The 26,720-nt window shown below is 67.0% G+C and overlaps 1 protein-coding gene across 1 annotated transcript; it reads left to right on the forward strand.

Annotated features, from left to right (window-relative positions):
• The first annotated feature begins 36 nt into the window (after positions 1-36).
• On the forward strand, positions 37-25,943 carry ADAMTSL2 (ADAMTS like 2). The gene is made up of 18 exons (XM_008152485.3): positions 37-126; positions 623-765; positions 1,554-1,629; positions 2,587-2,689; positions 3,146-3,291; positions 3,420-3,543; positions 4,819-4,899; positions 6,349-6,524; positions 8,170-8,506; positions 9,920-10,286; positions 14,775-14,872; positions 19,664-19,790; positions 20,725-20,938; positions 21,370-21,525; positions 21,980-22,150; positions 22,784-22,960; positions 24,597-24,741; positions 25,399-25,943. The coding sequence occupies exons 1-18, from the start codon at positions 37-39 to the stop codon at positions 25,515-25,517; spliced, it is 2,850 nt and encodes a 949-aa protein (XP_008150707.2). The 3' UTR covers positions 25,518-25,943.
• The last annotated feature ends 777 nt before the right edge of the window (positions 25,944-26,720 follow it).

Consider the following 26,720-nt stretch of genomic DNA (forward strand, 5'->3'; position numbering starts at 1 on the left):
CCTGGCCCGGCGGTGACGGTGGCCTTGCTTCCCAGGATGGACTGCGGACGGCGGCCTTCACGCTGGGCCTGGTCCCTGCTGGCGGCGGCACTCGTGGCTGGCGGCGTGACGTCCACGGGGGCCACGGTGAGTGGGGAGCGTGGTCCCTCACCCAGATGGGCGGATGTCACAGGGGCTGCGTGGCCAGCGTCCCGGCTGCCTTCCCACAGCCCCCTCGTGCCAGGAACACGTGTCAGACCGGCCCCTGCGTGGGGCCCTGGCCACTCGGAGCCCTGGCCATCCAGCAGGACGGGCTGAGGGCTGACCGCCTCCCTCAGAGTGACGTCCAGGAGGCGCGCTGGGGGTGCGTGTCCTGCAGAACCCAGCTGGGCCCCAAGCTGCTCGGGAGAGAGAAGTCGGGGAGGTTAGGTGGGTCCCCAGGGCCCCGCTGAGCTCCCAGGATGTCCCAGATCTCAAAATGGGAAGGACCCGGGGCCCCTGACTCCCTGGGATCCCCTCCGGGACCACCCCTGAGCCCTGAGCCCAGGCTGCCCCGTGGCCGTGCTGTCCAGGGCCCAGGGCGGGCGGGCGGGCGGCCGGTCCCGCTGGCGCTCTAGCTCCTAACGTGCGGGTCTCCCAGCAGGACAACAGCCCCACGTCCAACAGCCTGGAGGCGGGCGCGGACGCCACGGCCTCCTGGTGGGGGGAGTGGACCAAGTGGACGGCGTGTTCCCGCAGCTGTGGGGGCGGCGTGACGTCCCAGGAGCGGCACTGCCTCCAGCAGAGGTGCGGGTCGGGCACGGGACCCCCAGGGGCTGGCCCTCCGCCGGGGCAGCGGCTGAGCGGGGGTCTCGCTGGGAAGGGTGTCAGGGTGAGGAGCGCAGGCCAGGGAGGGACTTCTCTCCACTGGCCTCCGTCAGGGACCCTGCGTCCTGGGGCTCGTCCTGCTCCAGGGACTGGGCACAGGCCTTTGGCGAGCGAGCAGGACCGTTTCTGAGGCTGTGGGGGGGGCGGGGGAGGGGGGAGGGCCGAGGGCCCGGCCCTCTCCTCTGAAGACCTGAGTGGAATAAACACAGGGAAAAGCATCTGGTGCAGCAGCTACTGTCGGGCAGACCCAGGTTCAAATCTTGCCTCTGCCACTTGCTAGCTGTGTGACCTTGGGCAGTCACCGAACCCCTCTGAGCACTGTGGGGGGAGGGGAGAGGGGGTGCCGGAGCCCACCTCACAGGAGAACACACGGTGACACGTGTGTGTGCCCCAGGGCACGGCCTGCACATGGTCAGTGTCCTTATTCCCGTGACTAATTCTGGGTGCTAAGCGCTGTGCTGTGTGACGGGGAAGCAGAGGTGCATCGGGGACCCCCCTCCGCTGAGAAGGGGCTGGGAGACGCCCCCAGGTGGCTTGAACCCCTGTGTGATGAGAAGGGCTGGCAGGCCTGAGGGGAGGGAGGAGCCCAGGTCAGAGGAACTGGGGGAAGCCCGGGGGCCAGCCCAGAGGCCGTGGGGAGCAGGAGCAGGGCGGAGCGGCAGCTGGCGGCTCCCCGTGCCGGCTCAGAGCCCCTGTCCTCCCGCCAGGAGGATATCTGTCACCGATGCTGGGAACCGAACCTGCACCGGCACGTCCAAGCGGTACCAGCTGTGCAGCGTGCAGGTGAGGCTCCGCCCACTGGGACCCGACCCTGCCCTGCCCTGCCCCCCCCCCCCCCCCCCCCCGCAGGTCTCCGATGGGTCCTGTCCTGGGCCTGCCCCTTACATCCCGTGAAGAGAAGGTGCCAGGCCCCGGCTCAGGGCGCCCGCCTGCCTGCAGCAGAGCAGATGCCTGTGCCCCCGGGTGCCCCCCGCACGGCAGGGCCTCCTGCTGCTGGCGGAGCGGAAGCTCCAGGGTCAGGGTCTCTGGCCGAAGCCCCCGCTTTGCTCCCAAGTCCTGCGCCAGGAGTTTGCCGGGAGACCGACATTCGCCAGGTGCCCCGCCCCGTGAAGCCGGGCAGCCCAGCCCCCACGCAGTGGCCGGGGCGCACCGGAGACCCTCGGGCCGGCCCCTGCGGCTTGGCTCCTGGCAGCTCTGGCGGGGCCAGAGCCAGATTGAACCTGAAGGCCGGGGTGTGGGGCAGGGACAGCCTCGGGGTCTCCGCGGGTCCGTGTCCGGGTGTCCGGGTGTGTCTGCGTGTGCACACGTGCAGGGGGCTGGGGGCCGGAGGGACCGAGTGGCCACAGCCTCTGAGTTGGCTTCATGGGTCAGCTGTCCTCTTGGACCCTCATGGGCTCCGAGGGGGACTCGCCACCCACCCTGGGCGCCCCCCCTGCCCTGGGCCCCGCCTCAGCCCTCCAGTCAGGGCACCCAGTGCTGTGGCTGCAGCCGGGGACACGCAGGGGGCTGCGGGGCCGGGGGCGCCGGGGTAGCAGGGACATGACAGGGTCCCGCCCGGAGCCCCTGGGGACAGTCTGAGGGACCGTCAGTCGCTGTCCTTCCGCGCGTCCCGCTCCTCCCGAGAGCGAGCCGGTGAGACGCAGAGCGGAGAGGCCACCGTCGGCGGCAGCCACTTCCTGCCGGGCGGACAGAAACGCCTTTGTCGGCGGCTCCTGAGCCTCCCCGCCTTCGCGCCCCCAGGAGTGTCCGCCGGACGGGAGGAGCTTCCGGGAGGAGCAGTGCATCTCCTTCAACTCCCACGTGTACCACGGGCGGACGCACCAGTGGAAGCCCCTGTACCCCGGTACCTGCCCGCCGCCTGCGGGGAGCACAGTGCGGGGGGGGGGGGGGTCCCCCACCCTGGGAAGACCTACTCCCGATGGGTCAGCCCCGGGGCAGTGGAGGGCAGATGGGCGAACTGGCCCAGAGGGGGGGTCTTGGCGAAGGCCAGGGCGAGTTGAGGCAGCAGAATAACCGAGCTGGCCTTCCCGCCGCGGGACGTGCAGGGGGTCCCGGGCCAGCAGCCCAGGCTATCGGGGCTCAGCCCTCCAGCCTGGGGGACTGTCCCCCGACAGGAAGGCAGAGGCGGCCATGCAGAGCCCACACCGTGGCGCACTCCAGTCCCCGAGACCCCGGCCGGTCCCGCCCACTCTCCGGGCCTCCGTTCCCCCTCTGAGCCCGGGGCAGCGCCGTCTCCGTGGGAAGGAGCGGGGAGCCCCTGCACCCGACCCCCCAATCCTGAGCGCCCCTGTCCCCCCAGACGACTACGTGCACATCTCCAGCAAGCCCTGCGACCTGCACTGCACCACGGTGGACGGCCAGCGGCAGCTCATGGTGCCCGCCCGCGACGGCACGTCCTGCAAGCTCGCCGACCTGCGCGGCGTGTGCGTGTCTGGAAAATGTGAGGTTGTTAAACGTTGTGGCACACGTTCCGGGGGTCTCGTTGCGCCGACCGCCCGCGGCCCGCCGAGGCGGGGCGGCCCCGGGGGCCCGGCCGGGGCGCGCTCCCAGCGGCTCTCGCCTCTCCTCCGCAGCCCATCGGCTGTGACGGGGTGCTCTTCTCCCCCCACACGCTGGACAAGTGCGGCGTCTGCCGGGGCGACGGGAGCAGCTGCACCCACGTGACGGGCACCTACCGCAAGGGGAACGCCAACCTGGGTGAGAGCGTGGCGCTGCCACCCCCGGAGCCACCCCGCTGAGCGGCTCTGCGCCAGTGCCCGCCCCCTCCCCCGCGGGCCACCTCACACCCCCCGCCCCCTCCCCCGGCCCAGGCGGGTGCTCTGGGGGGTCCCCGCTGTCTGGGAAGAAGGAGCAGCTCTCTGCTGAGCCCCTACTAAGCGCCGGTGCCCAGTGCATGCTGGGCTGGGGCCGCGGTTGGCGTTTGAAGCCCTGGGGGGGGAGGGGGGATGTGAATGGCGCACTTAGGGGGGAACCCAGGCCCAGTCCCACCCTCACCCGGACTCAGATTCTGGGCGCCCTGTTCTGCGGAGTCCACGTTCCTGAGGGTGGGGCGCATCCGGTCCGGGTGGTGAGTGGGGTGGGCAGAGGCCTCACTATGGAGGCGGGTTCGAGGACGGCCCTGGGATTCCTCCCTGCCCGTCACACACCTGCCTGCAGGGCCACCCGCCAGGCCCCGGGCAGGGAGACGCAGACCCAGCCTTCAGCCAGTGCATCGCTTTCTGAGCACCTACTGTGCGCCAGCCAGACGCCCAGGCTGCGGGAGGCTTTGTAGAGGCGGTTCGTGCCTCACCGAGCGCTCGGCGTTGGGGCTGGGCCGTCCCTCAACCCCCCCCCCCCCACCTCTCCGGTGCGCCCGCGCACCTCACACCGGCTCCCGAGGCGGACGTGGGGACAGGGAGGCTGAGACGCCAGCCTCAGGTCACGCAGCCAGGAACGGCGGCTGGGCCTGAACCCCGGGGGCCTCGCTGCGGGGTCTGTGGTCCCCACCACCGGCCGACCCCCTTCCCTGGCGAATATGTGGGCACTCATCCCCGGGAGGCCCTGCAGAGCGGGGGCGGCCAGAGCGGGCGCTGATTTAAAAGGAACGTCTACGCGCCCACATTTAAATGAACGCGCCTCAGTCCTGGCTTCCTGCTCGCCGCCCGTGTGACACGCACGTGTCCAGCGGCACCTCCGCGGCAGCCGGGGGTGTACCCAGGGGCATCGCGTGGGGAGCGCCCGGCGGCCACGTGGCAGTCCTTGCACCCCGGGAATTGGCCAGCACGACGGCTGCCGCTCCCACAGAAGGCCAGTGCTGCCTTGGGTGGGTGGCTCAGTGGTTAGAGCATCAGCCCGAGGACGGAAGGGCGCAGGTTTGATTCTCGTTCAAGGGCACGCACCTCGGCTGCAGGTTCGAGTCTCTGGTTGTTTTTCCCATTGAGAGGCGGTGGCCGCGGCCAGACCCGCCGCTCACGGCCGTCCACCCTCCCCCAGGCTACTCCCTGGTGACCCACATCCCGGCTGGCGCCCGAGACATCCAGATCGTGGAGCGGAAGAAGTCCCCCGACGTCCTGGGTAGGTCGGGGGCCTGGGCGCCGCCTCCCCTGGCGTGGCTTTGGCACGGGGCGAAATGGATGGGCGAGAAGGGGCACTTGACCCCGGTCCTCTCCTGTGGGGGGGACGGGCCGCAGAAGCCAGAACTGGGCCCGGTGTGTGCGCGCGCACGTGTGTGTGTGTGTGTGTGGGTGGGGGGGGGGGTCACAGGGAAGCTCAGGTGTGGAAGGACCTTGCGCTCAGACCATGGAGGGAGGCGTGATGTCAGGCAGTGAGTTCCTGTCCCTGGAGAGCCGGCGAAAGCGGAGGTGCTGAAGGTGGAGCCTGCCTCCGGTAGAGGAGTGAGGCTCAGGAGGCGAGAAGTCGAGGCAGAAAGAGTGGCAGGAGGTGGCCCCTCTGAGGCCACGGGCAGCCAGCAGTAGGGGAGGGTGTGGACTGAGGTCTGGGGGTGGGTGCGGGGGAGCTTGCGGGTTCTGGAGCATGTGCACAGGGGCCAAGGCTGTGAGGGGCAGGCTGGGGACCCAGGATGGGGAGGGAAGGATGGGGAGGGGAGGGTTGTGGAGGGAAGGATGGGGAGGGAGAGATGGGGAGGGAAGGATGGGGAGGGGAGGGTTGGGGAGGGAAGGATGGGCAGGGAGGGTTGGGGAGGGAAGAATGGGGAGGGGAGGATGGGGAGGGAGGGATGGGGAGGGGAGGATGGGCAGGGAAGGATGGGGAGGGGAGGGTTGGGGAGGGACGAATGGGGAGGGGAGGAGGGGGAGGGAGGGATGGGCAGGGGAGGGTTGGGGAGGGAAGGATGGGGAGGGGAGGGTTGGGGAGGGAAGGATGGGGAGGGAGAGATGGGGAGGGAAGGATGGGCAGGGAGGGATGGGGAGGGGAGGATGGGGAGGGAAGGTTGGGGAGGGGAGGGTTGGGGAGGGAAGGATGGGGAGGGGAGGATGGGCAGGGAAGGATGGGGAGGGGAGGATGGGGAGGGAGGGATGGGCAGGGAAGGATGGGCAGGGAGGGTTGGGGAGGGAAGAATGGGGAGGGGAGGATGGGAGGGGAGGATGGGCAGGGAAGGATGGGGAGGGGAGGATGGGGAGGGAGGGATGGGGAGGGGAGGATGGGCAGGGAGGGATGGGGAGGGAGGGATGGGCAGGGGAGGATGGGGAGGGAAGGATGGGCAGGGAGGGTTGGGGAGGGAAGAATGGGGAGGGGAGGATGGGAGGGGAGGATGGGCAGGGAAGGATGGGGAGGGGAGGATGGGGAGGGAGGGATGGGGAGGAGGGTCCCTGCCCCATGCCCGGGGGAGGTGGGTGGGGATGCTGGGCACCGCTGGCCAGGCCACAATCTGCTGCAGACAGAGTCCCACTCCCCGAGGCGTGAGCTTTCCGTCTTCGGGGTGTCTGGGGAGGGTCAGCGCGTTAGGGGTGGCCATGGTTCCCTCCAGCCGGTCGGCCCACGTGACCGGCAGCCTTTACCCATCAGCCCTTGCAGATGAATCCGGCTCCTACTTCTTCAACGGCAACTTCAAGGTGGACAGCCCCAAGAACTACCACATCGCCGGCACCGTGTTCAAGTACCGGCGGCCCATGGACGTCTACGAGACCGGCATCGAGTACATCGTGGCCCAGGGGCCCACCAACCAGAGCCTGAACGTCATGGTGCGTGTGCCGCGGGCGGGGCGGGGCCTCCGGCCGGCAGGCCACACAGCGGCTCCGTGTGTGCACGCAGCGCCCCGCGCAGGCGGGGGCCGGCCTCATGCATTTCGTCACTCACTCGTCCATCTGCTGACTCACCCTTTCCTTCCTTCCTTCCTCTGAATTTTAATTGCCCCCCCCGCCCCCCGTGGATGGGCAATTCAGGGGTTTTGTGCAGGTCCCTGGGGACCCCATGGGCCATGAGGACGGAGGCTGGACGGGGGTACAGGGCCACAGGACCCACCTCGCCTCGGGGTTATGCCCTCATGCGGTTTCCTACCCTCTTCACGGCCACGGGTGTCCAGGGCCTGAATGCTGAGGCCATGCAGGCTGCTGGCTGTGGCCCTTCCCCGGGTGCTCACGGCTTCCGGGGCAGGGCGTGCGCGGGCGTGAGGAGCCGGTGCCGGCCTGTTCGCCCAGCCTGCCGGGCACCGTCCTGGCTGGATCTGGAAACGTGTGCCATCGTGGTGGTGTCCCAACACACCGAGAACACGGCACGGAACCGGGTGCCGTCAGGATGGGCAGTTCTGACGCCCCAAGGCCTCTCGTGGAGGCCGGGGACACGTGGGGACAGAGCGGCCACGGGAGCTGTTGAGACGTCACCAGGGCGGCATTCGGGACCTCACGTTACAAACAAAGGACCCGGCCACAGAGGGATGAGTGACGTGCCCGTCACAGAACTGCAGGGGGCACAGCTGGCTGTGGGTGCAGGTGGGCTGGTGCCAGAGCCGCCATCGGTGTACCGCCTGTGCCCACGGGGTCCCAGTCAGGTGCCCTCCTCCTCTCGCTGCTGCTGGGCTGAGGCGCGTCTCCAGGCGGCCCAGCATGGGGGGGGGGCACGTGTGTGGCAGGCTGCCGCCCTCCCCCCAGGCCGCAGGCCCACGTGCAGGTCAGGTCCCCAGGAAACGGAAAGGCACCCGGAGTTGGGGGTGTGTGTGCAGGAGGCCTTGGGGGGTCTCCGAGCAGCGCCTGTGCGAGCTGCGGGGCAGGACTGGGCAGAGGAAGGCGCGTGCTGGGCGGCGGGGACAGGAGCCGGAGCTCTGGGGTGGCAGTCGCCCTCCGGGCATCTGAGTTGGGGCGGGGGTCTGGCTTAGCCACTGGGAAGCTGGGGAAGGGTCATGACCTTCGAGAGGCAGGCCCTTGGGTGGAGGGCAATCCCTGGGGAGGGGCCTGGCTGTGACTGTCAGCGGCACCGCCCCCGTGGCTGGTCCGTTCACCCCCGTGGGGGCCGATGCCAGGGGCTGGCCCGCGTCACTCCAGACCCCTGCGCGGCGACAGGACGCGGAGAGGGAGGGGACGCAGCCCTGGTCCGGCGGTGAGGCCACGCGGAAGCAGGCGGCCGCTCCCCTGCGGACGGGGTGGGAACAGCGCAGAGGCCGGGCAGTGGCCACGGGCCATCGATTGAGGGGGTGCTGATCTGCTCCGGGGATGCCACAGTGGGGACACTGCTCCGCGGGGACAGTGCTCGGTGGCGTGGGCCGGTCCCCACGCCTCCCACTGCCCGTCCCCCACTGCCCGCCCCGCGCCTCCCGGGCGCCTCTATTCTCCAAGCTTCGGAGCTCAGGGGCCGGGGGAGGGCGGTAACAGGCTCCGCTCTCCTCCGCTCCAGGTGTGGAACCAGAACGGCAGAAGCCCCTCCATCACCTTCGAGTACACGCTGCAGCACGCCCACCGCCTGCGGCCCGTCTACTACAGCTTCCCCACCTCCGAGAGCGCCGAGAGCCCGGAGCTGGGCCGCCCGCGGCTGCTGGGCTTCCTGCAGCACAACGGCTCGCTCTACGGCCAGGCCCCCTCCGCGCGCCTGGGCCCGGACAACCGGCTGTCCCGCCCGACAGGCGCGAGCGTCGATCTGGGGCTGAGCCCGAGCCAGGAGACCAACGAGGTGTGCGAGCAGGCCAGCGGCGGAGGGGCCTGCGAGGGGCCCCTCCAGGGCAAGGGCTCCCGAGGTAACCAGAAGGGGGTACGGCAGGGGCTTCCTGGGGAGCGGGGCCGGGGGGGAAGGGCCTTCAGTCCCCTCAGGCCGCAGAGGAGCCTGACGAGAGATGCGCGCTGGGCGGGCGCAGGGCTAGGCCTTCGCACACGCCCGTCCCCTGACGTTGGTTCTTTGAGGTGGGTGTGCTTGTCCCCACTTGACAGATGGGGAGACTGAGGCTGAGAGAGGGAGGACTTGCTCACATCACACAGACCACCATGGTGGAGTGGGAGTCCAGCCCAGGGCAGCCTGACCCATCGCCTCTGCTCTTGCGTATCTGGTAGAGACAGGCGGACAGACGGACAGACACCTCACCAAGTGTGGCAGATCTGGAAGGGCACAGCGGGCAGCTGAGGGGCAGGGTGACTCCTGATCTGAGGGCTTGGGAACAGGCAAGGGTTGGCCGGCTGAGGGCAGGGGAGGGGGGTGGGGACGAGGATGAGGGCGGAGACGTGGTGGTGACCCGGGGTCAGGGTCCCCAACACCCACACGGGCAGTTCCGATGGCCACAGCTCAGCAGGGCTATTCCGAGGGAGGAGGGCGGACCAGACTTGGGGAGAATCCCCTCGCTCACTTGGGGCGCGGGTCTCCAAGCCCTTCGGCATCTTCCCGCGGAAGGTCGTGTCAGAGTCCTGGGGCCGCCGTAATACGCGCTCACACACTGGTGGCCCAGGTCAACAGAGATGGGTTCTCTCCACTTCTAGAGGCCGGAAACCCCAAGCCAAGTTGTTAGGGTTCCAGGGGAGGGTCCTTCCTGCCCTCTTCCCACCCCCCCACTCCCTTTCTGAGGGTGCCAGGCGTCCTTGGCTTTCGGCCGCATCCCTCCAGGCTCTGCCTGCGTCACCAGACAGCTGTCCCTCCGAGACGCCTCTGTGCCCTCCTCTTCCTGCGAGGACGGCAGTCATGGATGGAGGCCCCGCCCTACCTCTGGGATGATCTCCTCGAGACCCCTCACCAGGGTGACAGAGATCCTATCCTATATAATGACAGGCCAATATGCAAATTCTTCTCTGGACCGGGAGTTCAAGCAGGGGGTGGGGCAGGCCCGCCAACCGCCCGCAGCCCCTCCCCCCGACCAGCCCGGCCCAGTTGGGCTGGCGGGACCCCACCCGTGCACGAATTCGTGCACCAGGCCTCTAGTTTCCAAATAAGCTCATCTCCTGAGGTTCTGAGTGGACATGAATCTGGGGGGACCCCCTTCAACCCGCTGCAGACTCCCCACCGATCGCCTAGACCAGCTTGCGCGCTCCCCTCGGGATGTGTTCTCTCATGGGGCAGAGACCTGCCTCCGGGGGCTTCCAGGTTCAGCCCCAGGGGTCCCCCTGCCCCCCCCCGCCCCCCGCCATGTGAGGGGCTGCTTGACGCTAAGCCACCATCTCCTCTGCAGACGGCAACGCCACGAGCGTGGTGCCTCTCCCCACGGACAAGGACGACCAAGAGGCCGACGCCCGCCTTCCCCCCCGGGGGTTCTTCCCGGCCATCATCATCACCGGCCATGTCATGGAAGAAGACTCCGACTCCAAGGAGCTCGACTTCAACGAGACGGTGCACAGCATCTTCCTGCAGGGGGCCCCGGCCGAGAACCTCTACCTGGACTATGACGAGGGCGAGGGGCCCGGCGCTTACCTGCTCAACGGGTCCTACCTGGGGCTGAGCAGTGACCGAGTGACCAACAGCTCCTCCGAGGCCGCCTTCCCCAACGCCAGCGCCAGCCTCCCCGCCTCGGCCGCCGGGAACAGGACGCACAAGGCCAGGTAGGAGGCGCACCCCTGCCCCGGCCAGGGGCCTCCGGGGCGGGGTCTGAGTAAGTGCGGCCTCGCGACGGGCTGTGGGGGTCTGGCCATGCTGCCCACGCCCTCTCCCACCCCACGGATCTGAGCAGGAGGTCGGAGGCCTGGGTTTTAGTATAAAAAAGTGTTGCGCCTTGTTTTACACATTGCAATCAAAGAAGGAGGCGTACGTGGGTGACAGGTGAGGGAGGCGGAGAAGGCGAGGCGGGGACATCTCTGGGGCCGGGTTACAAGTTAACCGAACCGGCCCGGGCGCACTCCTTTGACGTGGGTGGTACCGGTTAGCAGTTCACAGGGTGACGCGGTGGTAACGCTGAGGGGACGTGCGGTCTCCGTCCGCGCTGGTGCGCCGGGTGCTTTGAGGGGTCTGGAAAAAAGGAAATGACTCTGACATTCCAAAGGTACCTTTATGTTGTTCTTCCTAAATGCAAAAAAGGACAGCGGACAAAAGACGGACCTTTGTTAGGGAGAAATCATTACTTTGACATCCAAAGGTATGTTATCAGGCATGTGATTGTAGATGCAAAAAATAAACCAAAAAGACAGCGCAGGTTGAGGTAAAGACTGACCTTTGTCAGGGAAAACAGGTCTTTGATTTGCCAGGGTATGTAGGCAGGTGCGTCTTGTAGATGCAGAAGGGCCGGCTCCGTGGAGCCACGTGGACCTTTGTCGGGGAAGAGACCAGCCTGGGGCGGGGCTGCCCGCCAGGAACTGCTCCCGGTGAGAGAGCTTTCCTTTCAGACCATCCTGTGTGGTTCCTCGGGGTCTCTGAGTTTGTGGGGCCCGCCGTGCCGCCCCCTCCCCCAGAGCTGGCCAGGTTTAGTATGTGGGGTGGGGAGAGGGACCCCGCCAGGGCTGACGTCTGGAGACCTGAGTCCCCGGCTCCACTCTGCCTGCCGCGGGACTCGGACTCGCCTGGGACCCTCCTGGGCCTCAGTTTCCCCATCCCTAAGGAGGGCTTGTCAGAGGAGGCCCAGGGCCCAGCACGCCCAGGCCAGGTGGGCCAGGCTTCTGGGCCCTCAGCCACGTTTAGATTCTCTCCTGCCCCATCCCAACTGACTCTTGCCCCACCCCAGCCCCTTGGGGCACCTGGGGTTTCCGGTGACAGGGTGTCCCAGGAATCAATACAATGGGTGGTCAGCCCTCGGAGAGGCCGGGCGGCGGGGAGGGCGGGGAGGTGGACGGCCCCCCGCTGGCAGCCTTCAAAGGGTGCCCCGGGCAGAGACAAAGGCCGAGGCCGAGGCGGGAAGCCACAGGCTGACGCGGCCTGAAATAGCCCGTCTGGGCGAGTTGTCCAAACACAGGAAGTCGCGTCTGCTCCCCGGAGAGGGCGGAATCAAAGGGGCGGCCCAGAAAGGAAAGGTTATTTTCATCTTCTCAGAACGGCCCCAACAATCAAGGGGGGCCGCCGCCAGACCGAGACGCTGGGAGCGAGTGTCCGAGACAGTGGGGGGCGGGGAGGCGGGGGGGAGCAGAGCAGGCGGCGCTTCTGGGTCATTTATAAACCAGCACCGCTCCGAGCCCCACCTGCGGGGTGGGAGGAGCCTGACCTGTCAGGAGTGGGAGGAGCCTGTCCGGGGTGGGAGGAGCCTGACCTGCGGGGTGGGAGGAGCCTGACCTGCCGGGTGGGAGGAGCCTGACCTGTCAGGAGTGGGAGGAGCCTGACCGGGGTGGGAGGAGCCGGACCTGCGGGGTGGGAGGAGCCTGACCGGGGTGGGGGGAGCCTGACCGGGGTGGGCGGAGCCTAACCTGTTGTGGAGGGGGGGGACGGAGGCCGGGACACAGCTTCCCTGGCCAGGGGCAGTCACCAGCCAGCCCAGCCCTTGGACTCCCAGGGCTGCGGGGCGCCGTCTCCCTTCCCGCAGAGGCAGCGGGTGAAGGGCTGGGGTTCAGCGGTTTCCTGGGTGTTTTTCTCCTGGCACCCGGAGCGGCTGCGTGTAGCGATGCGTGGTGCCCACGTGGGAGGCCCAAACCCGTAGGGATCTGTTTGAGTTGATTTCAACCGAACTGCACTTTCAAGGGACCGAGAACATGCTCCGGAGAATGGCTGTCTCGCCCCTTAGTTTGTGCATCAGAACCGAAGGGCAAGCCCTGGGGGGGACAGGAAATCACTGGCGGTGGACTAGGGAGGCCCTGGGACGGGGTGAAAAGTGAAGGGATAGACACGTGCTTCTTTCACACAGCGGGGTGCAGGGCAGTGAGCCGCAAGGACGAGCAGGTAACAGTGCGAGGGGATCTCTGCTCTGGGGCAGGGAGGGGCGGAGGAGGAAATGACTTCGCTATGGCAAAGGCGAGCGGCAGGTGCGCTACTGCAGAGGCAGAAGCAGACCACAGACGTGGAGGTCAAGGCTGACCTTGGTCAGGGACAGTCCCAGCCCAGGCACAACCACCGCCTGGAAAGCTGTTCGTTCCGAAGGTTCCACTTCCAACCGTCCGTCCCGTGTGGTTCCTCTCGGTCTGTGAGTCTGTGGGACCCTCCGTGCAGGCCCCCCCTGAGCTGGTCAGGTTAGCGTGTGGCCTCTGTGCGCCCACAGGGGCAGCCCCCCGAGAAATACCCTTTGTGCTTGACATCCGAGGGTTATTTTAAACTGGCCACCCTCCGCGGCGCAGTGAGTCACCCGCCTGCCGGCTGGGGAGCGTGTAATTAGATGAAGATGGCCCGTCTCCCGTCCGGGGGGGCGGGGAGGGGGGGGAGGCCCTGGCGGGACCTCCTCGTGGCCTTGGTTCTTCGGGAGACGCAGAGCTGCTGAGAGGAGGGTGGGGGCCGACAGCACAGTTCAGCGTCTTCCAATCAAGTGTGAGGGTCGACCTCCCTGTCCTCCCCCCAGAGGCCTTGCTCACCGCGGGGGAGGCTACAGGCCCTTTGGACGCAGGTGACAGGGGCTGGTGAGGGGGAGGAGCGCATGTTCAAGTTTTCTCTCGTTCTTTTCTTTTTCAATTGCAGTTGCCATTCAGTATTATTTTGTATTGGTCTCAGGTGTACAGCACAGCAGTTAGACAATCATAGCGTTTAGTGTCCCCCCATATTTCCAGCACCCACCTGGCGTAGTTATTACAATACTATCGATATATTTCCTGAGTTTCTTCTCGTTTTTAAAAAATGTGTTTTTATTGGTTTCAGAGAGGAAGGGAGAGGAGAGAGAGACAGAAACATCCAGGATGAGAGAGAATCACGGACCGGCTGCCTCCTGCACGCCCCACACTGGGGATCGAGCCCGAAACCCGGGCCTGTGCCCTTGAGCGGGAATCAAACCGTGACCTCCTGGTTCCTAGGTGGACGCTCAACCACGGAGCCACGCCGGCCCGGCTCCTCTCATTGTTAAGGAGGATGGTGGGGGGACTTTCCCTTCCCTGGGGGGCCCTGGTGTGAAGCCACCAGAGGAGGGGGCCCTGCAGGCTCTGAGCAGCTGTGCAACCAGCCACTGCTCGCCGCTCACTGCCTGCGACCTCCCACCGCCTTCCCCTCGCCCCTACCCGCCTCCGCTTATGCAGCCTCATCAGTTCATTCATTACTTCCTGGTCCTCAGAGCTGGAAGGCCTTTCAGGGGCATGTCCTGCGTCCTGGGCCCGAGGCTGCGCCCCGATTTCCCCTGTGACAGTCAGCTCCTCCTCGCAGCCCCCCAGCACCTCAGGGAGGCGGATGGCCCGCTGCAGTGTCCCCAGAGGGAGGTCACGGCAGGGCAATGTGGGCCACCGGAGCCGGAGCCGCGCCGCCGTGTCCGAGCCCTGGGAGCTGCCGCCTCGCCACGGCCACCTCCCTGCTCCCCTCCGGGTCCCCGAGGAGCCCCCATCGGATGTGGAGGCTGGGCCAGCACACCCACTGGTTCGGGGAAGCCAGCAGCCCTAACAATCGTTGGCTCCGGCCGCCCGAGTTCCGCCAAGAATCCCGGCTGGTCGCTGGCTGGTCGCTGGCGGGGAAGCGCGTGCCTTTCTCCTCGCGGAGCAGCCGGCAGACCTGGGCAGCGGCGTCTGGGGGGGCCGCCACGCCCCCGTCTGCCGAGTTTTCTATTTTGATAATTGGAGGCGAATGGCTGGTGGCCCCATTCAATCGGAATCCTGGCTGGGGAGGCGCAGGGCAGAGCCCGGCACAGTCCCAGCACAGAGGTGGCTCTGACGCCCCTTCCCGGGGAGGTGAGGGGGAGTTATGAGGCTGGTTTGGCCCACCTTCTCCCCCCCACCCCTCCCCCCCAAGGAGCCTTGGCGAGCTCAGGGCAGGACGCTTGGACCAAGTCCCACCCACGCCGCCCGTGGTGCCCCCTCCCGTCTCCCTGGCCTAGACAGCGGGCGCTCTCACCCTCACGGCTGGGGCGCTGCCTGGGGCTCAGGACAGGGTGCTGTCCCCTAAAACACAGCCCCCCCCACGGGGAGGACACCCCCCCCCCCCATGAGAGCTCGAGCCTGTCGGTGAGCGCCCAGGCTTCTCACCCCGTCTCTGCTCGGCCTTGTTCCCAGGACCAGGCCCAAGGCCCGCAAGCAGGGCGTGAGCCCCGCGGACATGTACCGGTGGAAGCTCTCGTCGCACGAGCCCTGCAGCGCCACCTGCACCACAGGTACCGGGCTGACCTGGGCGGCGGACCACGTGAGGGGGTGTGGGCCTCCTGGGCATGATGCATGCCCCCCCAATGCTCCTCCTCGTGGTCATTCGTGGAGCAGATGTCCTTTTGGTTCAAAGGAAGAAATCTGGGTGGCGAGGAGCTCACAGCACACCCAGGAGGGGGAGACAGACCCACGTGGTCCAGGACCCAGGGCCTGGTTCAAGTGCCAGGACCTCATCCGGGCAGGAGGTGGGAGGGGGACTGAGACCCTTGGTGGCGCCTGACAAGCAGGCACATGTAAGTTTTGAGCCGGGACTCGAACCCACATCTGTCTGCCCACTGGCTGGCCGCCCGCACTGAGGCACTGGCCGCAGCCACCAGGGGCCGGGCTCCATCTGCTGCCAGCCCTGCCCCCCTCCCCCGGGGGGTGCTGCGCGGGCAGAGCCAGCAGATGTGGCAGGGAGACCCGCGTGCCCCTTACCTACACCTGGGGCTGCGGAGTGGGGTTTGGAGAACAGCTGGACCTGCCCCGGGCCCTGCCCTCAGCCGGAAGCCCCTGCAGTCTGGCCGGTGAGGGGGACGAGGCCAGCCACGGGCCGGACCTGGGCAGCCGTGGTCCCGGTGTGGTCCCTCCCCCTGCGGCCTTGGTTGGCATCTCGGGGCATGGGCCGGGGGCAGAGCTGGGGAGGTGGCTTGCAGGGTTCGGAGGGGACTCGAGTCCTTATGCTCGGCTCTTGGCTGGAACCCGGGGCCTGCCTCCTGAGCAGGGCGTGGGGCACGCCGTTTGTCCCCTGCCACCAGGAGGGTGCAAGCAGGCTGTTTTGTTTGTTTGTTTTTTAATATATTTTATTGATTTTTTACAGAGAGGAAGGGAGAGGGATAGACATTGATGAGAGAGAAACATCGATCAGCTGCCTTTTGCACACCTCCTACTGGGGATGTGCCCACAACCAAGGTACATGCCCTTGACTGGAATCAGTCCCCAGGCCGACACTCTATCCACTGAGCCACACCAGTCAGGGCATCAGCAGGCTTTTTGTTTGTTTGTTTTTTTAATCCTCACCCAAGGGTATTTTTCCATTGATTTTTAGAGAGAGTGGGAGAGAGAGGGAAAGACAGAGAAATATCGATGTGAGAGAAACACATCGATTGGTTGCCACCTGCATGAGCCCTGACCAGGGTCCAGGCCTGGGAGGAGTCTGCAAACTTGACCGGTAGGTGCCCTTCGGTCCGCAGGCCGAAGCTGTATCCACTGAGCCACCCCGGCCAGGGCACGAGCCAGGCTTTGTGGGGTCACTGAGCGCTTGAGATGCCCTGTCTGGTTGAGCCCTGGCAAATGCTTAACCTCTGGGAGCCTGCGCTTCTACCTGCAGAGCGGGCCGAGCACCTAGCCAAGGTGGTCACGGGGACGGATGTGACACGGGGGCCGGGTCCCTCGCCACCCCTCCCACACGCTCTGTGCTTTGCATCTGGTCCCCAGGACCGAGGCCGGCACCTCTCAAAGCCTCGTCTCTCGGCAGCGAGGCCAGGCCAGGTGCTGGGGGAGACGACCCTCCTGTGCACAGACTGTCTGACTGTGCAGCGTTATGGACACAGCAGGGCCTGGCTGCCCGGGCCTCGCTGTCCGGGGGCCTCGCTGTCCGAGCCTCGCTGTCCGGGGGCCTCGCTGTCCGAGCCTCGCTGTCCGGGGGCCTCGCTGTCCGAGCCTCGCTGTCCGGGGGCCTCGCTGTCCGGGGGCCTCGCTGTCCGGGGCCTCGCTGTCCGGGGGCCTCGCTGTCTGGGGGCCTCGCTGTCCAGCCCTCGCTGTCCGGGCCTCGCTGTCCGGGGACCTCGCTGTCCGGGGGCCTCGCTGTCCGGGGGCCTCGCTGTCCGGCCCTCGCTGCCCGGGCCTCGCTGGGAACTCACAGAAGGCCTCTTGGGCAGCGAGGCACATCTCCTGCCTCCCGGCTCAGCCACACAGACGCTTCCTCCTTTCTCTTAGAGACGCGCTCTGCTCTCTGCGGGGGTGGAAATGCGGGCGAGCTCTTACTCTGAGTCTCAATGATTTCAAAAGGTTCCTCAGTCCCTCACATCCCCAGGGCCCAGGGGTGACGGGAGGGGAGCCAGGGACCCCTAGCTCCATCCCCTCTGTTTCGTGGTCCCCGATTTCAAGGCAGGTGTCCCTGTCTAGGAAGGTTTGAGAGGCACTGTGCTCAAGACTGCGGCATGAAGAGGGGGCCCCCAAAATTGTACTCTGACTCTCCCGGCTTCTTGGGGATGTCCCTATTTTGGGGACGAGCAAGCTGAGGCCTGGAAAGTCTGAGGGTATTCACGTCACCCCACCAGGGGAGACTGAGCTGGGACTCGAATTCCAGTCTCTCTTGTTGGGGGCCTGCCGGGTCCCCACGGGACGAGCAGTGAATGAACTATCGGGCACTGGGCGAGGGTCTGCGGCTCCCCCGGCTGGGACTTCCCTGGGCCCCGGAGCTGATGTCTGAGCCCTGGCGCAGTCCCAGCGGCCCTGGCCAGGGAGCCCCCCCCCCCGGCCCCCCGCCATCCCCCACAGAGAGGCCTGCAGGCTGAGCAGCCCAGGCTGGCAGAGCGGCCGGTGACCGCAGCCTGGCTGGGCCTCCAAGAAAAGAGAAGACCCCCCGAGTGGGCTGTTGGCCAGGCTGTCTCAGTCGGCACCGGCCGGGGCTCCGAGGCGGGAGTGCTGGCCTTCAGCTCCGCAGGGAGGGGAGGGGGGGGGCGGGCTCTCAGGTATGGGCACATTGGTCTCCTCCTGGGGCCTGGCCACCCAGAGGGAGGGTTCCACTTCTCCATCATTCAGGAAGGCCTCTCTCTCTCTCTCTCTCTCTCTCTCTCTCTCTCTCACACACACACACACACACACAGTAACAACGACAATAGCAAACCTACCCCCACCCAGGCCGTCACCAATGCTGACTGCCACCCTGAGTCATCCTGGCTCCTTGGCAGGGACCCACTACTGCTTGTGAGCGTGGCCTGTGGCCCAGCGGGTGCCAGGCATTGGTGCTGGGGAGGAGGACAGAGCAGCAGAGGGCGGAGGCGGGGCAAGGAATTAGCAATATGAGGCGAGAGATGGCCCTTCACGGGCTGTCCTCTGGGATTTGCGGAGCCCAGAAAGGGACACACACACACAGCACTGGAGACAGAAGGTTCCGGGGGGAGTGTGATGGGGAATGGAACACGCCACAGGAGGGCAGGAGTCTGAGAGCTAACATAATATCTGGGGAGGCTGGAAAGGGCTGGAATGGTTAGATTTCTGTTCCATATTCATCCACCAATCCACCCATTCAGCAACCTATCCATCCATCCACCCACCCATCCATCCACCAACCTATCCATCCATCCATCCATCCATCCATCCATCCATCCATCCACCCACCCACCCACCCACCAACCTATCCATCCATCCACCCATCCACCCACCCACCAACCAACCATCCATCCATCCATCCATCCATCCATCCATCCACCCACCCATCCATCCACCAACCTATCCGTCCATCCATCCATCCATCCATCCATCCACCCACCAACCTATCCATCCATCTATCCATCCATCCATCCATCCATCCATCCATCTATCCACCCACCCACCTATCCATCCATCCATCCATCCATCCATCCATCCACCTACCCACCCATCCATCCATCCATACACCCATCCATCCATCCATCCATCCATCCATCCATCCACCCACCCACCCACCCACTGAACAACCTATCCATCCATCCATCCATCCATCCATCTACCTACCTATCCATCCATCCATCCATCCATCCATCCATCCACCCACCCACCCACCTATCCATCCATCTATCCATCTATCCATCTATCCATCTGTCCACTTACCCACAAACCTATCCATCCATCCACCCATCCATCCACCCACCCATCCATCCACCAACCTATCCATCCATCCATCCATCCATCCATCCATCCATCCATCCATCCACCAACCCATCCATCCATCCATCCATCCATCCATCCATCCATCCATCCATCCACCAACCCATCCATCCATCCATCCATCCATCCATCCATCCATCAACCTATCCATCCATCCATCCATCCATCCATCCATCCATCCACCCACCCACCCACCCACCAACCTACCCATCTATCCATCTGTCCACTTACCCAACAACCTATTCATCCATCCATCCATCCATCCACCCACCCACCAACCTATCCCCCATCCATCCATCCACCAACCTATCCATCCATCCACCAACCTATCCATCCATCCATCCATCCATCCATCCATCCATCACCCACCCACCCACCCACCCACTGACCAACCTATCCATCCATCCATCCATCCACCCACCCACCCACCCACCAACCTACCCATCTATCCATCTGTCCACTTACCCAACAACCTATTCATCCATCCATCCATCCATCCATCCACCCACCTACCCACCAACCTACTCACCCATTCACCCACCCACTCACCCATAGATGGGTAGTTGTTGCATGGAAGTCAGTGACACCTGGCTGCCTGTGCCTTTATAGAGGCCAATTTGAGTTTATTTAAAGCCCAGGGTTTGTGACACATGAACTGGGTGCCCAGCCTGGGCTGGAATGGGTGCGGGCAGGGGGTACAGAGAGAAGAGGTCAGACCTGGGACACAGGCAGAGAGAGTTGGGGTCCACAAAGCTGTCGTCCCGGAGCTCTCCTGTCGTGGTCTGTAAGCTGGTTGCTGTCCCTGTCGATGTAAACCAGGCGGCTGGGCTCTGAGCAGCCAGGTGGCCTCCAGGGTGTGGCTCACAGGCCTTTCCCCTTCCTGAACCCAGGGGTCATGTCGACCTACGCCACGTGCGTGCGCTACGACGGCATCCAGGTGGAGGACAGCTACTGCGACGCCCTGACCCGCCCGGAGCCGGTGCAGGAGTTCTGTGCCGGGAGGGAGTGCCAGCCCAGGTACCGCCCCAGGCCCCGCAGGGTCTGTGTGGGGTGGGGCCGGCCTCTGCCAGAGGAGCCGAGGAGTCTGAATCCTGCTCCCTCCAGGGGCTCTGTGGGCGGGGCCGGCGGGGAGGGTCCCTCTGCGTCCGCAGTGTCCTGTCACTGTGCTTTGCACACAGTAGGTGCTCAGTCAGTGCCTTTCTCCGCAGACGGAGAAACCTTTCTGAACATGACTCTGCACCCAGGGTGACCCCTCTGCCCAGAGTTTAATGAGCCTCAGGGATTACACCTCCGATTCCCTGTGATGTGGGGGGAGGCCCGTCCTTCTAGGCCCCCGCCTCCTGTCCTGCCTCCTTGATGGTCAGAGATTGAAGCCCAGCCGCGCCCTCCTCCCAGCCACGCTCATGGCGGGAGCTGGAGCAGCGGCCCAGCCCGCTGGCACCGTCAGCGTGGGACCGGCGGCTGGCCTTGTCCCTGACTCTGCCCCACGCCCTTCTCTCCGGGCCTGCTCCCCACCCCGGGGCTCTGCTCCACGCACATGGCCCCGCCCCACGCACACACGTAGCCCCGCCCGCTCCCATGCACATGGCCCCGCCCCACGCACGCATGTAGCCCCGCCTGCTCCCATGCACGCAGCCCCGCCCGCTCCCAGGCACAGAGCGTGGAAGGCCCGGTGGGTGAGAGCAGGTAGAGGCAGCCCCCAGGCAGGCCAAGCGCGCACTCCAGATGCCCACCCGCACCCCACTTAGGTGTTCCCACAGCTCGGGGTCCCCAGGCAGCAGCTCCCCCGTGGGGCCTCGCCTGTGTCCTGTCTGGCTTGGCCCTTGCGGTATCGGACCACAGGGGGCGAGCAGGGGGCGCATTTTCTCGGGGTGTGGGGTTGGACGGCGGGCGCGGGGGAGGAGAGTGGGGGTTGGACGGCGGGGTCACCGAGGACCGCCCCTCCGAGCAGGTGGGAGACCAGCAGCTGGAGCGAGTGCTCGCGCACGTGCGGCGAGGGCTACCAGTTCCGCATCGTGCGCTGCTGGAAGATGCTGTCGCCCGGCTTCGACAGCTCCGTGTACAGCGACCTGTGCGAGGCGGCCGACGCCGTGCGGCCCGAGGAGCGCAAGGTCTGCCGCAACAAGGACTGCGGGCCGCAGTGGGAGATGTCCGACTGGTCCGAGGTGCGCGCAGGGGCGGGGCGGGGCCGTGTGCGAGGGAGGGCGGGTGCGTGGGAGGGGAGGGCGGGTGCGTGGGAGGGGAGGGCTGGGTGCGTGGGAGGGGAGGGCTGTGTGCGTGGGAGGGGAGGGCTGTGTGCGTGGGAGGGGAGGGCTGTGTGCGTGGGAGGGCGGGTGTGTGGGAGGGGAGGGCTGTGTGCGTGGGAGGGGAGGGCTGTGTGCGTGGGAGGGCGGGTGCGTGGGAGGGGAGGGCGGGTGCGTGGGAGGGCAGGGCTGTGTGCGTGGGAGGGGAGGGCGGGTGCGTGGGAGGGGAGGGCGGGTGCGTGGGAGGGGAGGGCTGTGTGCGTGGGCGGCAGGGCTGGGTGCGGGGCCGGCGGGAGCCAGGCGTGTGCCGCAGACGGTCCTGACCCGCACCCGCACCCGCTCCCGCTCCTCAGTGCCCGGCCAAGTGCGGCGAGCGCGGCGTGGTGACCAGGGACATCCGCTGCTCCGAGGATGAGAAGCTGTGCGACCCCAACACCAGGCCGAAGCGGGAGAAGGAGTGCACGGGGCCCCCCTGTGACCGCCAGTGGACCGTCTCTGACTGGGGGCCGGTGAAGCCCGGGCCGGGGAGGGGCGCTGGGGGGCTGGCTGGGGCCCCCGCTTTCCGGGAGTGAGGACGGCCTTTCTGGGAGAACTGGCCTTTCTCCTCGTCATTAAGAATCAAGACCCTGATCCAAACACAGGGGCCCGTGGCCGCCCCCTTTTATAACCCGCCGTCTGTCTCCCCGAAGTCCGTCTTTGTCCCTCTTGGCGGGAGAAAGACGCTCAGATGCCCCGGGTGCCCGCTGGGTGCCGGGCACACAGATGCCCCCTGGGCTTTACTGTGTGCTGTCCACCCAGCATGCAGCATTTCTGTGATTAGAACAGAAAACGTGACGGTATTTAGAACGTGGTTACCATGGCAACAGCACCCGATGCTGGGGGGGGCGGGGGGCGTCCGCTCTCTGGGGGATGACGTCAGGGGCGCAGGGAGCGGGCTGGGCCCTAACGCCTGTCCCCCTGCAGTGCAGCGGCAGCTGCGGCCCCGGCCGCATGATCAGACACGTGTACTGCAAGACCAGCGACGGGCGGGTGGTGCCCGAGGCGCAGTGCCAGATGGAGACCAAGCCGCTGGCCATCCACCCCTGCGGGGACAAGAACTGCCCCGCCCACTGGCTGGCCCAGGACTGGGAGCGGGTGAGTGTGCCGCGCCCCGCCCGGGGCCCCGCCGGGGGGCACGTGGCTGAGAGCCCCGTGAGGGCCAAGTGGCCAAAATGAGGGCTTCGCTGTGAAGTGTAAGCACAAGCCACTAGAAGTTAATCTGAAGTAGAAAAAGGCAAAAAGGCAGGAGAACTCCTTAAACCTTCCCCATCTCAGTAGGCAACTGCTCAGGGATGTGCGGATCCCCCCACACACACTCCCCCCCAACCCTCCCCCCACGGCCCCCACACTCCTCACGCAGGGAGGCCTGGGAGGGCGGTGGCTGCTTGCTCTGGCCGCGGGTCCTGGTTCTCAGGACCAGCGTCAGACGGTCACAACCTGCGGCTCCAGACCGATGTTCTCCACCAGCTCTCCGGCGACCGCCAGGCGCCCGGTCATCTTGGGCCGGATGGTCCTTAACCATTTCGTTTCAAAACAGCTGGTTTTCTGCTAAATTGCTTTTGACCAAACCCGTTTGGGGCCAAATGGTTATCGACCAGAGTTGTCAGCCGTTATGCCACCCGCCTCAGCGTTTCACCCGGTGGCTACTGACTGAGCCGTTACCACCGGAGCCGCTGACCCCCGGCCTCTGACCCCCGGCCTCTGACCCCGTCTGTTCCCCGGCCTCAGTGCAACACCACCTGCGGCCGGGGCGTGAAGAAGAGGCTGGTCCTGTGCATGGAGCTGGCCAACGGGAAGCCGCAGACGCGCAGCGGCCCCGAGTGCGGGCTGGCCACGAAGCCGCCGGAGGAGAGCATGTGCTTCGAGAGGCCCTGCTTCAAGTGGTACACCAGCCCGTGGTCTGAGGTGAGCCCCTGCCCGCTCCCCCTCTGAGGCCGCCGGGGCCAGGCCCGGGGTCTGACCCTGTCTCGGTACCTCCTCTCCTGCCCCAAGTGCCCCTCACGTCCCCCTTGTCAGCCTCCATCGTGGCTTCTATCCCCGGAAAGCTTCTCAACTCTGCCACCTCTTCCAGGAAGCCTTCTTGGATCTCGCCTCTGGGATCCCTGCCACGCTGGTCCCGGGGCCTTTCTTAGTCTGGGTCACGTCTGGCCTCGCATGGCAGCCTTTTAGTCATGCGTTTCACAACACTGTGCCTGACGCTTGTCACGGAGCAGTCAGAGGCAGGTGGCCCCTTAGGGCTTGCGGGGCTACGACAGATAGCACCCTGGCCGCGGGAACCAGAGTCTAGGCAGGATGCGGGGTCCGGGGTGCAGCGGCATGGCGGGGCAGGTGCACTGGGGCAGAGGGAAGCCGGGAGGAAGGGCAGCAGCTCTCCTGATCCTGGGGGCGGCGTCAGACGGGGGGACTAGGAGGGGCTAGTGGCTATGGAGATCAGGACATGTCAGGGTGCAAGGGGCCCCCCTGAAACGGCTGGGTTCGGCTAGGAGGTGAGGGTGGGAAGGGCAGCAGGTGCGGCTGGGCTAGGGCTTGGGGTCCCCAGAAACCATGCTGAGCCTGCACCTTGAAAAGGACATCGGGCCTCAGCTGTGGGCGTGGTCTCAGCTGTGAGCGGGGGTGCAGCTGTGGGCGGGGGGGCAGCTGTGGGCGGGGGGGCAGCTGTGGGCGGGGGGGCAGCTGTGGGCGGGGGGGCAGCTGTGGGCGGGGGGGGGCAGCTGTGGGCCGGGCAGGACCCGCTCGGTGCAGGTGCTGTGCTGGGTGCCAACCCCGAAGGGAGGAGAGCCATGAACTGGGGGTGAGGGGGGAGCCCAAAAGACAGCCTGGGAGCGCTGGGGGAGGGGCTCCCCTATATTGCCCATGGCAGTGAATGGGGGAGGGGTGCCTGGCACGGGCAGTGGGTGTGGGAGGCTCGGGGAGAGCTAGTTCCTCCAGCTGCTTCACCCTCCCCGGGGACAGGAGTCGGGGCCAGGGCAAACCCAGACGCTCCTCGGGGCGTCCACCAAGGCTGGCTGTCCTCTGCGCTCGGGCATGGCGGGCGGCGCTCCCCGCTAAGCCCCATCCTGCTCCGCGTAGGGGCTGGAGGATGGGCCCAGGGCGGGGGCCCAGGTCCCAGACGGGCCTGGGTGACGCGGGGTCAGCCCTGGGGGGGAGCGAGGGGAGCCGCCCCGCGGGCTGTCGGCAGGAGGATGTGGGGCTAACCGGGGTCAGCAGCTGTCCCTGGTGTTTGGGTCGCTCAGCGGGGTTTTCCGAGGGCAACATCTGGACAGTGAGCGGCGGAGGGGGCTGTGGGGGGCTGCGCAGCTGGCCGGCCCCGCGTCCTGGGCCTCGAAGGCCCCGGGAAAGCCTGGGGGGGTTGTGGAGAGCGGAGGCTCACCCCCTCCTGTGCGGACGGGAAACTGAGGCAGCGCTGGGTGGGGCTGAGGACCAGTCTCCTGACCGCCAGCCAGTGCCCTCCCCTGCCCTCGTCACCCGAGCTGTGTGTGCCCCGCGTGAGCTGACCCGGCGGCCTGTGGCGACGGTGGGCTCCCGCCCTCTCCCCCCCCAGTGCACCAAGACCTGCGGGGCGGGCGTGCGGATGCGTGACGTGAAGTGCTACCAGGGGACCGACATTGTCCGAGGCTGCGACCCGCTGGTGAAGCCGGTGGGCAGACTGGCCTGTGACCTGCAGCCCTGCCCCACGGAGCCCCCAGGTGAGGGGGGGGCATGGCTTCCCGAGGAGGCATGGTAAGAGCCAGGGCCTGGGGATGTCGCCCAGGGCACCAGGTAGGGCGTGGAGGTTCCCCCGGGGATGGCTGAGCCGGCGGGAGGGGCGGGCAGGCGGGGCGGCAGGTGAGGCCTCACTGGTGTTCAGGGTCCCCGGGAGCCACCGCGACCTGCTCCTTGGGAAGAGGCGGGGGAGGGGGGGCGGGCAGCAGTGGGGGGGCGGGGCCTCAGGGCTGGGCACGCCGGGGCTGAACGTGTCTCTGGCTCGGGCACTGGGAAGGTGGACGAGCTGGGCTTCGAGGGGGCGCTGTGGGCCTCCCAGGGGTACTTTGGGGGTGAGGTCAGTGACTCCTCCAAACCCTGGCCCCTGGACAGGTCGAACTGCTTGTGGGGACCCGTGGTGCGGGTCCTGGGACCCAGGGGGGGGGGGCAGCATTGGGTGGCAGAGAAATGAGCCCGGGTGCCGGCCGTGGGCTGGGAGGCCCGGTGCCCCTGACCCTGGGACGGGCACAGATGGGCACTGTCCACAGGAGCTCCGTCACCCAGGGCGCCCTGTGCCCCCCGTCCCCTCAGCTGAGGGCAGGAGGGGCGGGCGGAGTGGCGGTCCCATCCTGATGCCCGTGCCCCCCGCGCCCCTTCCCCAGACGACAGCTGCCAGGACCAGCCCGGCACCAACTGCGCCCTGGCCATCAAGGTGAACCTGTGCGGCCACTGGTACTACAGCAAGGCGTGCTGCCGCTCCTGCCGCCCCCCCCACTCCTAGGCCGCGCCGCCGGGGCCCCACGGACACTCCCCGCGGGCGCCCGGGCCGTGAAGATGTGAAACTGAGCCTCCGCTCCCCCGGGAAGGGGAGCCCGCCCCCGGGCCTCCCAGACAGCGCCCCGCGTGGGCCGTCGTTCTTGGGGCCTGAGCACCCCGCCCAGCACCCGGCCGCCCAGGACCTGGGGCCCAGAGCCCAGAGGAGGAGGGGACCGGCCCTCCTGCCCCCCAGCCTGCTCAGCCCTGGGAAGGTGCTGCCTGCCCCCGGGGCGGCGGCGAGGGCGGGGCAGGAGGAGGAGGGCGGCCTGGGGTCCGGCCTCCCAGGTGACTCCCTCCGGAGGAGCTTCGTCCTCCATCCTCGCACCCGCGGCCTCCCCAAGCCAAGCCCGCGCTCGGGGGCCACCGCACTTTAGGCCGGGAAGAGGCACCCTCCCAGCACCCGTCTGTCCTCCGCCGGCACCTGCACGTTAATAAAGTGTCTATTTATGGAGGCCCCGGGGCTCGCGGTGGCTGAGTCAGGCCGGGCTGCGCAGCGCGCCCGTGAGGAGGGTTTGCCGAGGCCTCGGGACTGGGGACGGGGCTGGGCTGCCGGGCGCAGCGGCTCCCCGAGGAGTGACAGGTGACAGGGTGGGGGGCCCGCAGGCAGGAGTGTCGGGGGCACCAGGACTCGAAGCTGGAGTCAGAAGTGAGTCCGATTCTTGAGGCTGTTGATGGTGGGACCTGGGGGAGGGAGACCTGGGGTGCCCGGAGGCTCCGAGGAAAGCATGAGGGCCTGGGAGGACCAGGGGCGCTAGGAGGGTCCTTGCGGACGTGGCGGTGCTGGTGCTGGCGAGAACCCCATAATGTGAGCCTCGGAGAAAAGTGTCCGCCTCGGGGGGCGCCGGGTGGGCAGAGGGATGAGGCAGGCGGGGGGGCCACACCGAGCGCTTGGGAAATGCCCACCAGGACGGTATCGACCTCACAGGAGGGCTACTTAATCTGGACTTGGGGTGAAGGGACACAGGAGGGCTCCCCGGAGGAGGTGGCGTGTAGCTGGTCCAACAGCAGGAGGGGCTCTCCCGGAGGAGAGGGTGGGGAAGCGCGGAGGAGGAAGCCGCTGGCAAAGGCCCCGAGGGAGAGACGGGGGTGTCGGGGCACTGAAGGCGACGTGGGTACTGCCGCCAGGGCGGACACCGGTGCCCCCGCCGCGGGACAGCCGGGTCTCCTC

Source organism: Eptesicus fuscus, chromosome 15 (genome assembly GCF_027574615.1).
Source record: "Eptesicus fuscus isolate TK198812 chromosome 15, DD_ASM_mEF_20220401, whole genome shotgun sequence".
NCBI lineage: Eukaryota > Metazoa > Chordata > Mammalia > Chiroptera > Vespertilionidae > Eptesicus > Eptesicus fuscus.